Raw genomic sequence first — 14,011 nt, 5'->3', positions numbered from 1 at the left:
AAAACAGATTTGTGTATCAGAACTTTTTTCTTCTTTCCTCTCCTATTCACTTTATCTGGTGACCCTTTGGAGGGGCCTGACCCCTAGGTTTGGAACCACTGGACTAAACTAGCTAACTGTTTATAAAGTAGTTGAAACTAGCTCCACCTCCAGTAGCTACAACAGTAACATGCTGCTCTAACACTGATGCCTCAGTATTAATAATCTAATGATGTCATATATAATAATAGGACTATATCAGTCATAGGGACCAAACCACTACTTTTACTGCAATACTTTAACTACATCAAGCTGATGATACTTATGTACTTTTATTTGAGTGGGATTTTTCATGCAGGACTTTTACTTGTAATGGAGTATTTTTACATTGTTGTATTAATACTTTTACTTAAGTAAAGGATCTGAATACTTCTTCCACCTCCACTAATTCTGTTCATATAAATTTCATATGAGTGAAACGTCCATCTAAATGTTCAGTGTCTAAGTAACTTTAATATCAAACAGAGGTGTGACCGGACGGCAGTCTATTAAACACATGGACACGCCCATGTCTACTTTTACAGCTGGAGCTCTTCTTAAAGGGGAGGACGGAATGTTGCACAAGGAAACTTAATAGTCTACTTAGCCCTCAAGGATACAAAAGATTATTTATATTAAATATAATTCATCCTATCCCAAAGCTGGCAGGAACTCCCTGATTTGGTTCATTTTCACCATGTAAACGAGCCGCAGAAAGGGTGCCGACTACGACGGTCTTTTAAGAACACCGAGTTCCCCTTAAACGAGTCCAGACCTGCCCTTTAATTCAGCCAGCTCCTCCGCCATGTATCCACTGTCGGCATAACACAACAGCGGGACCATCAGCTTCTACATCCTCTGCGCCCTTCTCTGTCCGCCGCGTCACCAGCGAGTGTCTCTCCCTGCCATGCACCGGGTCACCTCGCTGCTGCCGGCCCTGCTGTTCGTTCTCCTGCCGGGCCTGAGCCGGGGATATTTCCCCGAGGAGCGCTGGAGCCCCGAGTCTCCGCTCCTCGCTCCCCGGGTCGTCATCGCGCTGGTGTGCCGCAACTCGGCGCACTCCCTGCCGCTGTTCCTCGGAGCCATCGAGCGCCTGCACTACCCGAAGGACCGCATTGCGCTGTGGTGAGTGTCATCGCTGTAAACTGTTAAAATTACCACGAGGCAGTCACACATAATTATTAAAACCTTTAAAAGTATTTTTAGGGAATCTAAATTGACAATAAAGTATGACAAAGTGTGATTTCACGTCACTGTGAAGTCATTGAGGAGCATCAGAGACACGTCAAACTCGAGCAGAAATAACAGAGGAAACTCTGCGTGCGCTTGCGCGCGCGCTTATAAGTTTTGGCCAGGCGGTGACGCTGTGTTATCATCTAATTGAAGGAAAACGTATGAGCGCTTTATCTTCACTGATAATTAAACCAAATCACTGGTAAAAGAAATGAATAGAGGTTCAAGCAGCGTGGCTCAACACGCCCCGGGGTGTTTTATGGACTCAGCCCCGGGAGCGGTGTACGGAGGGCGGGTTGCGCCAGCAGAGTCATGCCCATGAAAAGTTCCATTCAGTCACAGATCTTGTCTCATCGCCCCTCTGTTTCCCCCCCTTATACCCCTCCCTCTACTTCTCTTTCCCCTCCCTGTTTCCTTCCACATCTTCGTTTTGCAGGCTTTGCTGAACAGAAAGTCCGTGTTGTTAAAATGTTTCAAAATTGGCACCAAAACGATAAAAATATGTGTAATCCAGGTACAATAAACTCTGTGTGAGGCTATATGAAATGGCCACGCTGCCGGATTTACCTTCTTTTACCTCCAGCTATTTTTTTTTCTGTCACCCAGCCCCCAGCCTTTCCAGATTATTCTTGTCTCAGCTGCTGCTCACTTCCTCCTCTTTTTTTGACCTCAGGCAGTAGATCTGTTTTTGAAGATTAAGCTAATCTTTTCATCAGCATTCAGACCTGACGGGTTGGATTATATTTCTTTTCAACCCAGTGGCCATGTAAAGGCAATAAATGTCAATAGCCTCAAGCAGATTTGTGTTTAATGTACCTACATGTATGTGAGTTTGAAAGAAAATTAGACATACTTCACCCCTAGGCTATTAATTGTTTCTTTAATCAAAGAGGGTTCTCTGCCTCATCTGACTGTTGAATTTAACCTTTTTCAGTAGGAAAGTCAGCTAGAAAGAGGGATCCAGGTGTCTGTGTGTCTCTTTCAACAAACCAGCCCGGATGTTGAGTTTTTTTCTTTGTATCCGAGCCAGAAGTCCAACCTGAGTCTTACTAGACCAATATGGCAGCCTGAGCTCAGTTTTCTACATGGTTAGTTTGATCTACAACATATCTGCTCACTCCATCGAAGAACAGATTTAAAAAGTTTTTGAAATGCAGCGTGAAAGACATAAACCGAGCTTCTCTGGCCACCTGTTGATACCTGCAGCTATCAGCGAGACAGGATAAGATGGAATACCTGGCAAGTGGCAACGTACACACACACACACGTATGCAGACTGACTTATGCTTATGAGTGTGTGCTCTGCAGGGACATGCAGGATGGATTATATCATTCCATATATCTCATCCCCCTGCCTCTTTCATAGCTTTCTCATATCCTTTGGGCATGGTTCTGCTGCTGGCAATTTAAGCCAGATATTTCCTCTCCACAGCCCCTTTTTTATTCACTGCCATGGCTCATTCAGAACTTCACAGCAGTCAGACATGTCTGTCGAACAGAGAGGGAAAGTCAGGCAGATGTATAGAGGGGGGTGGTTAGATGAAGATGGATCTGTGAGTCGGTCACATGTAGGTGCTGAGACAGCACTGCTGTGTTAAAACATCACAGACACATGGGAAACTAACACCTGCAGCACGCCGACTGTCACTCACCACATGGCGGGGTCGGAGAGTAAATCCATCTCTCTCATATTTACACATTCCTTCTCTATCTTGCTCCCTCGCCCCTCCCTGACAAACGCTAAGATTTGTTATGATAACACAGACAGCAGACGAATGCCACTCCTCCCCTTTGCAGCCCCCATTGTCTGTCTTTGTTCGTCTCTGTCCACGCCCGACATTAGTGATGTGCAACTCTGCTCTAATCACAGCAAAATTCTCGCAGAGAATAATATAAAATTCTGTATAGTCCAACACCTGAGATATAACTGACAAAGATATAACACCTGAGATATAACTGACAAAGATATAACACCTGAGATATAACTGACAAAGATATAACTAACAAATCCCAGACAGTCTGGGAGACTGTCTGGGATTTGTTTATGTGGAGGTATATCTTAGATGTCGATTTTTCTGAGCCTAGTTGAGTGTTATAGCTTGATTCAATGAACAGTGAATCGTTGTACTTGTTTGCTCGTTATATCACATTCTATCATTTTGAAGTTCAATTCAATTCAGTTCAGTTCCATTTTCCATATTTATATAGCGCCAAATCACAACAGAAGTGATCTCAGGGCACTTTTCACATAGAACAGGTATAGACCATACTCTTTAATTTACAGAGACCCAACATTCCCCCATGAGCAAGCACTTGGCAACAGCAGCAAGGACAAACTCTCCTTTAATAGGAAGAAACCTCAAGCAGAACCGGGCTCTAGATGGGCAGCCGTCTGCCTTGACCGGTTGGATTGAGAGAGAAAGAGGGAAGGGGAGAGAGACATAGAAAAGCATAACAGCAATAACAATAATAATAATAATATAAATATGACTAATAATAATAATAGCAGGCATAGGCGTCAAGCACGACCACGTGAGAAAGGTGTCCCCACAGCCACGGTCCAGACTCTGCCGTCCATAACTAGCGGATCCACGACCCTGATCTAAAGGAACCTGTGAGACAAGAAAGCACAAAAACTCCGGGGAAGAAGCCATGTTAGTAACATGCATTAATGGTACATGAATACGTACAGATGGAGAGGAGGGGAAGGAGAGAGGAGCTCATTGCATCATGGGAAGTCCAACAAGTAAGCCTGCATTCTGGGGGTGCAGTGTTCTAGTGGGGTAATAGGGTACTATAAGTTCTTTAAGATATGATGGTGCTTGACTATTAAGGGCTTTGTAGGTGAGGAGAGGGATTTTAAGTTCTGTTCTGAATTTTGCAAGAAATATGATCTGTTTTTGTAGTTTTTGTCAGGAGGGATGCAGCTGTATTTTGGACCGGCTGGAGAGTCTTTAGAGACTTGTTAGGGCAGCCTGTAATAAGGAATTGCAATAATCCGGCCTAGAAGTAACAAATGTGTGGACTAGTTTTTCTGCATCTTTTTGAGACAGGATGTGCCTGATTTTTGCAATATTACATAAGTGAAAAAAGGCAGTCCTTGAAATTTGTTTTATGTGGGAGTTGAAGGACATATCCTGATCAAAGATAACTCCCAGATTCCTTACGGTGGTGCTGGAGGCCGGGGTAATGCCATCCAGAGTAGCTATATCATTAGATAATGTGTTTCTAAGGTGTTTAGGGCTAAGCACGATAACTTCAGTTTTGTCTGAATTTAATAGTGGTCCCTAAAGCAGCAGTAATGCTGACATCAAGGTATTTGCTTTGAAATAGGGCTGCAACTAATGGTTATTTTCTGAGTCAATATCTCTTCAAATCTTAGCTTAAAATTCTCACATTTGAGAAGCTGCAACCAGCAAATATTTGGCATTTTTCCTGAAAAAATGACTTAAACAGTTATTCAGTTATCAAAATAGTCGACAATTAATTTTCTGTTGATCGATTAATCATCACAGCTCTAATCAGAGCCCAGATTCCTATCGGGGTATTGGCCAATACCGAGCACCGATTTGTCACAGGTCCCTCCTCAATTTAAAATCTGCATACCTCACTGCATGGGACTGATTGGGTTCATTCTTTTATGTGTAAGGTAACATGAAGATTTAAGTAACTAATATTATTGCAATAAATTAATGGAGCAGAGAAGAAAACAACAAGGCTTCTAAAGTCTGAATACTGTTTGAGTGACAGAATAATAAGCCCTGGCAGATATTCATAAACAAGGCAATATCATGCACAGGGATCGCTATGGGGGTCAAAATTCTGTCAGTGGCCCAGTGCAGATGGATTATACAACCACAGTGACCAAGAAACGGTTTTTATGAGGATCAGTCACATTTTAATAAGATCTGTATTGAAACTGTTCCATCGTATCAGATCGGTGCATCCCTAATATAATGATTTTTAATATAAAACCGCACACACACTCCATATATCTACCCCCCCCCCCCCAAGCCAAAGTAACCTCATTTGCACAGTCGACGCCGCTGATCAAGATGCTCTTTACTCAATGTTTTTCTTTCTCCTTCTCGGTTTCTCTTTCATCCTCCCACAGGGTGGCAACAGATCACAACATAGATAACACCACAGCCATCCTGAGAGATTGGCTCATCCAGGTGCAGAATGACTATCACTATGTGGAGTGGAGACCTGACGATGAATCCAGGTACTGTGTATAAGTTTGTGTGGGTGTACATGTGTGTGATGAGCACATAATCGAATGGGTCTGTCTGTGCATATGTCTCAGTGCCTTTGAGGACGAGACGGGGCCTAAACACTGGAATAGCCTCCGCTATGAACACATAATGAAGCTCCGTCAGGCAGCGCTGGACACCGCCCGTGAGATCTGGGCCGACTACCTCCTGGTATGTTATCATCCACTTCACAGCCTCTTGTTATTATGTACTCTCTTTGCCGTCTCTGAAAAAGGGTCAGATGTGAGAGGAGATAAATGTGAAGTGGGCTGCTTCATGGCACAGACGCTTTAAGTACCCACCCATCCAATGTGTGCTTGTAGAGAAATGTACAAGAGAAACCAAAGCTTAGTCATTGCGCAGCAAAGTGACTTATTCCATGGCTTATGACTAAAGCTGACATTTTTAATGACTGCTCACAAATGCAGATTTGTTAAATGTTTTCATTCCGTAAAACTGATTGTAAAGAAGGAAAGAGGCACACTCTCAAAGACTGTCTCTATGATATCTGAGCCTTTATTTGTATTTAGCAATTTTGTTACTTTGTTACATATTTAAATAAGCACAAATGCGTAATGATGGTATAGTAAAGTAATGGTGAGAGTGGAAGTACAGACACCACAACATGATATTGCAGTTGTTTGTATTCAGTTTAACTCATGGTTAGGGGTTTTCTTTAACCAGTGAGCGTTTACTGGCAATGGAGGATAAATGTTGTTGCTATGGTTACCTGCAGTTTAAGATACCATGTGCACCGATCTAGAGATGGTTAAACTGCTGATTTTGACTGAGTGTTAGGTCCCCTTATGTACGATTTTTAACATGCACCTGCCAGCCAATCAGAAATGATTTTTTTCATGGTCATGATATGAAATGAAAAAGAGGTCAAAAATATCATAAAACAGTTCAGTCACCGGGAGACATGTGGGACTGTGTGCTAATATAAAGAAAATAAGGCCAGTTTAAGAATGACCTCAGCTTTAAATTGGCAGTGGGTGCTGTATGAAAACCATCTGGACAAATACAGAATTATGATAGAAGAAATATGCAGGTTTTCTAGGAGCGCTCTTCATGTGTCGGAGTAGATATGTGGTTCCTGGTGAGACACACATACAGAAGGTTTAAATGTTGTTTGGTATTGCTAGAGTGTTCTTCTCTGGACCCGGAGCAGCAGTTATTCAAAACATACCAGAGTAAAGAACACTCAGCTGAAAATATGAGTGCAGTCTGTTGGCAAGGCTTGTTTAAAATTACAGAGCTTTGAGATGAGAGGGAATAGGAAGGAGCTGCTTATGCTCACAGTGCTCAATGATTAAATTATGTAGTAGCGGCTACAATCACTCATTGAATGGCAGTGCCGTGACATTTTGTGTGCATGTATGTGCATCTACAGTGTGTGTGTGATAGTTCATGTCAATATGATGCCCTTTTCTCCTGTCTGCAGGTGGCTGACTGTGACAACCTGCTCACCAATCCAGATGTGTTGTGGAAACTGATGAGAGAGAACAAGACCATCGTAGCTCCAATGTTAGAGTCCAGAGCTGCGTACTCCAACTTCTGGTGCGGCATGACTTCACAGGTACTGTAGATGTTATGTTTTGAGTTGTTCACCCCTCGCAACTGTATAGTAGCTTTAAGTACACTTTGCATGTCCTTCAAACTTGTGTTAAGTTGGTAAAAGATACTTATTTTTCAGTGTTTTCTTCCTAAGAAAAAACGTACAAATAAAAGGGACTATATAAAGTTTTTAAGCCTTCCACATGTATGCATGATTTTAAGGAATGTAGTTGGTATTTTGAAAAAGAAAATAAGAATGGCCTCTATTTTGATGGTGATTAGATTTTGCAATTTACCGTTAATTGGCCCCATTAGCGTCACACTCTATACTACAGTATACCATACTATTTGTGAAAAATACCATAAACTTACTATTGCATAGCTACAAGTATGTTGTTGCTTGAAATGTAAGTGAATCCTCGAATGAATGCTCAAGAACATTTCCTCTAATGGTGATCGATATATTTCATTATTTTCTGATCAACTAAGAAAAGAAAATCATTGTTATTTGCAGCTCTATACTCAAGTAAATATGATTTGTAAATTAAATGATTTGTTTTGTGTGGAGAGCCGATGAAACTCAGTGGCGATCTGAAACTTAAAATATCTGATATAACATAATAATGTTTATCTTTGATTAATGTTTGTAATATCAGTAGATTATATAGTGTATAATCCACACGGCGCGTTATTTAATTTGATAGATTTGCTCCACTTTCTCACTCTGTTACCACCGGCTTTACCAGGCACTGCCTCTATTTGTGCTGCAGATATGGTTCAGGTTTTTCATGTTATTAGACAGTGTGGAAGAGAAAATTGTAACAAAGGTTATGCTGACATGATCATGACTAAGCAAATTTGCTGCTGTATCACACACTGCATATTTGCACATCGTGCTTTCATACCGTAGCTGTCTGTGATCTATTTCTGTCGATGGAGGATGCCTACAATTAGTCATCTCTTAAAATCAGGGTAGTGTCCAGGAAGAGCATGCAATAAACAAACTCCAAACAAGAGTCTGCCTCTATGATTTCTTTACAGAGGATATTCTTATATAACAGTAAATAGGCCTTTAGCCAAAAGGCAATAATCAATGACTATCAATGTCTTTTCCTCTTTGTTGATATTACTCAGGAAGTCACTTGCAATTTCATGATATTCACATTCAAAGTTATGTTATTAGTAATTTAGTAGTAAAATATACAGATATGTCTTCCTGTAAAGTCTTCTCATAGACTATTTGGGATACAGCCAAGTCAAATTGCCTGACATCAAGTCCTCCCCAACTTTATAGTTCATGTTGAAACAACAAGCTGGATGAAAATTTTGCATAACTATGAAATGTTTGTGTGCACTCCCTGCAGGGTTACTACAAGCGAACACCAGCCTACATGCCCATCCGTAAGCAGGAGCGTCGTGGCTGTTTTGCTGTACCAATGGTCCACTCTACCTACCTGTTGGACCTACGGAAAGAAGCCTCTCGTCAGCTGGCTTTTTATCCGCCACACACAGAGTACAGCTGGGCCCTGGATGATGTCATTGTCTTTGCCTACTCAGCTCGCATGGCAGGTGGGACAAATGCAGCACAGGTTGACTTGTTATGAAGAGGGCTGGTGAATTCTCTCTCTGGTTCAATGTGTAAGCATTGTTTTGTCTCTCCTTCATCATTCTCAGATGTGCAGATGTATGTGTGCAACAAAGAATCTTATGGATATTTCCCAGCTCCTATGCGCTCCCACGCTACTTTGCAGGATGAAGCAGATAGCTTCTTGCACACTCAGCTTGAGATCATGGGTGAGTCCAGAGGTCAAACAGAGCTCAGATAGATTTGAATTATTTGATTATGTTCTACAGTTTTAGGAAAAGGGTGAGTTTACTTATGATTGAGCACCTAAATAGACACTAAGTGTGATTAGACCTCATCATATCTCATTGCAATGAAAGTTTTTTGGTTCTTTGAAAGTAGCCTAAAGCTATAAAGTTATGAGTTTTAGAGTTACAAGCTTCTACATAGAAATACAACATATCCCTCTGGTAAAAGAACTTACTTAATTAGACTGCTATTTTTTCCATTTAAGAGGTTGGCAGATAAGCATTGAAAACTACAAATGATGCATACAACAGGAAATGTGTGTGCAAAGAAATATAGCAGATTAGTTGTGTAGATTTCATGTTATCAGATTTATGGTTGAAAGAGTCTTTTGATAAACATAACTTAGTCACATTATATGTTGTGAAACCCACAAAATGTTTAATAATAATAAAATATCCTTACTGTCATTTTGCTAAATTCTACTCTGTAAAATTAAAGCAACAGTGAAACTGTGACTCATTTTTGGAGCTCACTGGGAAGCTCATGAGGATCCCTGGGCCACGTTTTGGGAACCCCTGTTGTAACACATTACAAATTCTCTTTGTAACCCTCCACCATTTTTCTTTGAAAGTGAAAAATCCTCCGTTGGAGCCCTCCAGCTTCCTGTCTCTTCCTCCCAAGCAGCCCAACAAGATGGGCTTTGATGAGGTACAAACAGTCTCTCACACACACACACTCTCTCTCTCTCACACACACACACACACACACACACACACACACACACACACACACACACACGCAGCAGCCTAAGCATGTGTTTGAGGTTTTGCATTTGTGTGCACCCAGGTGTTTATGATAAATCTGGTTCGGAGAGCTGACCGTCGTGAGCGAATGTTAAGGACACTGTACGAGCAGGAGATCAGCTGTAAGGTTGTTGCCGCTGTGGATGGCAAGTACGTTTCTAATCGTCTTCCTCCCCCACTGCCTGTGTCTTCCTCATTTGTGCAACTGCAACACGCAGTGTAGGCAGGGCTGATACTAACAACCAGGTGAAAAGTCGCAGGGTGCATGCTGTCATTTAAAGACTCCCTGAACCACATAATTTTAGCTTGTTTGTGAGGAAACTCTAATCTCTATGTACAGTAGGGAATGTTATCGTTACTGTGACATGTTTTACATAATTGATTATCTTTTTTTAAAACAGTGAGAATGAGTAAAAAGGCACCAGCATGGCCTGTATGTTTTTGTGCACAAGTTGTGTATTCATCCCATTATTACACCCACATATTTATTGTTTACATCGGTAATCTCTTTTTTTTATCCCCTCTCTCACCCTCAGAGCTCTGAACAAGACTGACATAGAGTCCATGGGGATTAAGATGCTACCGGGTTACAAAGACCCTTATCATGGTCGACCTCTCACTAAGGGTGAACTGGGTTGTTTCCTCTCTCATTACAACATCTGGAAGGAGGTGAGGAGCTCGATCAGGCCTCAGGCCTCTGGGTCTGCCGGTAGATAACATTTACTACTGAAAAACACAGTAACTCAGTCTGTGTGAGGAAAGGCAGCTTGGTGGGAGTAATGACTTTGTTTTATTTATGTTCCAATAAATATACCAGCCTTGTGTGAAATAACTTGCTGTTGTGCCATGAGAAATCTGTGGATGGCTTGATTTTACTGTATAGACAGTTAAGTTTTATCAAATGGAAATTATCTGAGAAAATGTACTCATACTGTATATAAGAGTTTCCATTTGTTTCCGTTTTGCATCACAGTATTTCAAACTGTAGCTGTTTTATATTTCAGATTAAAAATTCCACCAAGATTACATATGTTTAACCACATCTTACAAGTTAATGCAACAGGGAATGAAAAAGTTCTACATGTGTGTATGTGTAGATAGTAGATCGTGGTCTGCACACTTCCCTGGTTATAGAGGACGACCTCCGCTTTGAGGTGTTCTTCAGACGACGTCTTCAGGCACTGCTGCAGGAGGTGACGAAACACAAGCTGGACTGGGATCTCATGTGAGTGCTGCTTCAGTGAACAGAATGAAAACACAGCGTAGTAAACAGAAAGGATTATTGTCCTCCCACAATGAAATCCGTCCATCTGTCACACATGATATCTCAGACACCCCTGATCAGATACTGAAAACACTTGAGGGAATAATGCATCTTAGCATCCCACTACTAAGCTCTGTGCTCCAGCTTTTTCACATTCACAGCATTTCACCCAAAGAGGAACTGTCATATAATAGCAAAGTGGAAGGAGCTATTCCTGGCATTGGAGTATTCAAAGTAAAACGCACGGACGATGCAAGTTTGTGCACTTCCAAGGCTTGGATGCACATGGATGGATTTAACAGGGAGGCCTGTTTAATCATTAGTACAGAAGATGAGCAGCTGTGTTCAACCTGCTGTTTAACAGCTGCAACAGTAGCTACGGAGTAGGCTATGGCGGAGCCAATGACGTGAGCACGTGCTGACAGTGTTTTTGTAATTTCTCTCACTGCCAGAAAAGGGAGACAAGAGTCCCACACTCCAGCTTCAAGTCAATAGTTATATAAGTTGTACATAAAAATGAAAGGAAAGACCACATGCATGACAAAGTCCATCATATATGGAGATACTGGCACAGCACAGTGCACAGCAATCGTCATTTGAGTGTAGTTAAGTTGAAGTGAACTGATTTCAGTCCAGAATTTCACTCATATAAATGCTGGTGTGACTTTTCCCTTGGGAAGTTTTCTATCTGTAGTATTTATTGTCTCTCCTAACTTTTAACAGTTATATCGGGCGGAAGCGAATGCAGGTGGACCATCCAGAGAAGTCTGTACCAAACATCCACAACCTGGTAGAGGCTGACTACTCCTACTGGACGTTAGGCTACATGTTGTCATTACAAGGAGCACAGAAGCTCCTCAGGGCCGAGCCTCTGACCAAGATGCTTCCTGTCGATGAGTTCCTTCCTGTCATGTATGATAAACATCCGATGTGAGTATAACCCTTCCGCTCCTTTCATCTTCTTTCTGTTCTTCTCATCTATTTCCTCTTTTTGATTCCTCTCCTGTGGCGTCTTTGTTAATCTGTTCCTCTCACTTATCAGTTCAGAGTACATGGACCACTTTGAGCATCGGGACCTGCATGCGTTCTCCGCCGAGCCGCTTCTGGTGTATCCAACCCATTACACAGGAGACACGGGCTACATCAGTGACACTGAGACATCCGTAGTCTGGGACAACGAGACGGTGAGAACTGACTGGGACCGAGCCAAGTCGAGGAAAACTCAGGAGCAGGAGAAGCTGAGCTTTGAGGCCAAGAACTCTGACGTACTGCAGTCTGAACTGGAGAACTGGAGCGCACGGGAAGAGCTGTGATGAAGAAGAGAGGACATGAGGAGGAGGGAGAGAGAACAAAGCTGTGATATTGGGGGAAATGGATAAGAGGGAAGGAGTATAATAACAGCATGCAGGGGAAGAGGGAGGACAGGCAGAGTAGTTGGACATATGAAGTGCTATTTCTCAAACATTTCTCTCTCTGTTATTTGACCTTTCTCCTAAGAGACGAGGTTAGATGTCGAGTTAACTCTTGAAGAGTCAGCTAGCAGCTTTCGTTTTATTTATTGCATCCAACGCTCATCCCTTGACCACAGCCTGGTCCGTTATTAGTTCCATTTTTCTTCTAAATTTGCCCAGACTCCTCCCCCCTACTACATCACATATACATTTTCTATTGAGTGCATTTACCAAACAAAAAAGAAGCTGCTGGTGTTCACATCAATAAAATGTCACATGTTAAAGCTGCAATATGTTTTGAGTGAAAAATGGGATCCTCTGAATTACAAAAAGCTCAAAAAGTACTAAAATGTTGCCTTTGTTATTCTTTGTTATACTCTGTCTCAGTATTTCACAACCTTTTTGCCTTGTGACCCCTTAAACACACAATATGTAATTTCTGCCGCGAGGGGGTCTCCCAATCAAAATAATAACAAAAGACGTAGTTTGATGACATTGTCAAGTAGCGTGGGATCATGAGAGTTGTTGTCTTCATTGTTAAACAACCACCATTGTCAATTGAAAATCAATCTTGCGTGACTCAGACAGAAGAAGAACTCTTCGGGTCGTTTGGTTCACCAGTACGTTTGCGTTTTACGGGGACGGCTTCGGCGACAGGACGCACAGCAAACAGCAGTGAATAATCATGTTCCGTCATGAGTGAGCTATACAAACAAACGTAAACAATAGAGTGGCTAGCTGGCTAGTTCGTCGAGTTCCTTCCTCACTCTCTGACTCATCATCTGGTCTTTCCCGTGTTTCCCTTGAAGTTATAGCAGATAGATGGGGTTAAAGCGGATATGACGCCGTTGACAGGCGACCAAATGAAACAAGTCGTTATCTTGATTAAAATTTAAGATTTCTCTGGGTTTGAACATTGTTGGAAACATTTGGGATAATGTAAGTACACAATTAAACAAAATATATAACATAGGTTTAGTTGTTTTTAGAGATTTTAATGCTACATATTATGTCTTTAAAAGAAAGACTGTTGCATGTGTCTACTGGCTGTGATGAGTTCTACCAAAGAGTGATTTCTGTAAAATTATCCTGTAATTTACAAGAACAAAAGCAAAGAAAAAAATGTTTAGAAGATTTTTCTCTTCTGTCAATCATCTTTTGACCCTTCAGATTTATCTTGCGACCCCTCGTGGGGGTCCCGATCCTCAGTTTGGGAGCCACTACTCTATCCTCTTCTCCTCTAATGACTCTCAGCTTCTTTGCTGTTTAGGTTCGCTCCAAGTAGCCAGTGTGTTATTTATTATATGTTGTATATGGTTCTTACTTAATAACCTTACTTATGTTTTTCACTCATGAATGTATCAGCGTCTTTCATTTGTTATGAAAAAATTGCACACTTTGACAGCAGCAGTACATTGGTTTAGTGTAGTTTCCTCTCTCCACATGTTGCAGTTTTAACCCAAACTTTTGTTGCATTTTGTTTGAACATCGGTTAAAAAAAATGAATATAGATTTTTAGTAACTTTTCATGTTTTGTCTCTCTTCTAAGTTTACAAATTATCTCTCTTTTTTTTTTTTTTTACCAAAGATAAAAATAAAAATCTTTATAATGAAAGGCT

The 14,011-nt window shown here is 41.4% G+C and overlaps 1 protein-coding gene across 1 annotated transcript; it reads left to right on the top strand.

The window, feature by feature from the left end:
• The first annotated feature begins 825 nt into the window (after positions 1–825).
• LOC121912345 (procollagen galactosyltransferase 1-like) lies at positions 826–13,930 on the top strand. The gene is made up of 12 exons (XM_042434478.1): positions 826–1,143; positions 5,366–5,476; positions 5,558–5,675; positions 6,949–7,083; positions 8,426–8,630; positions 8,736–8,855; positions 9,506–9,582; positions 9,721–9,827; positions 10,214–10,346; positions 10,775–10,902; positions 11,665–11,871; positions 11,984–13,930. The coding sequence occupies exons 1-12, from the start codon at positions 926–928 to the stop codon at positions 12,252–12,254; spliced, it is 1,830 nt and encodes a 609-aa protein (XP_042290412.1). The 5' UTR covers positions 826–925; the 3' UTR covers positions 12,255–13,930.
• The last annotated feature ends 81 nt before the right edge of the window (positions 13,931–14,011 follow it).

This window comes from Thunnus maccoyii, chromosome 2 (assembly GCF_910596095.1).
Source record: "Thunnus maccoyii chromosome 2, fThuMac1.1, whole genome shotgun sequence".
Taxonomy (NCBI): domain Eukaryota; kingdom Metazoa; phylum Chordata; class Actinopteri; order Scombriformes; family Scombridae; genus Thunnus; species Thunnus maccoyii.
This window is presented reverse-complemented; position numbering and strand designations above follow the sequence as displayed.

Excerpts from the sequence above, each read along its gene's own strand:
- LOC121912345 (XM_042434478.1), top strand. The coding sequence starts at position 926 with ATGCACCGGGTCACCTCGCTGCTGCCGGCCCTGCTGTTCGTTCTCCTG. Across the intron at positions 8,631-8,735 it reads CTACTCAGCTCGCATGGCAG|ATGTGCAGATGTATGTGTGC; the intron begins GTGGGACAAATG and ends CATCATTCTCAG. Across the intron at positions 9,828-10,213 it reads GTTGCCGCTGTGGATGGCAA|AGCTCTGAACAAGACTGACA; the intron begins GTACGTTTCTAA and ends TCTCACCCTCAG.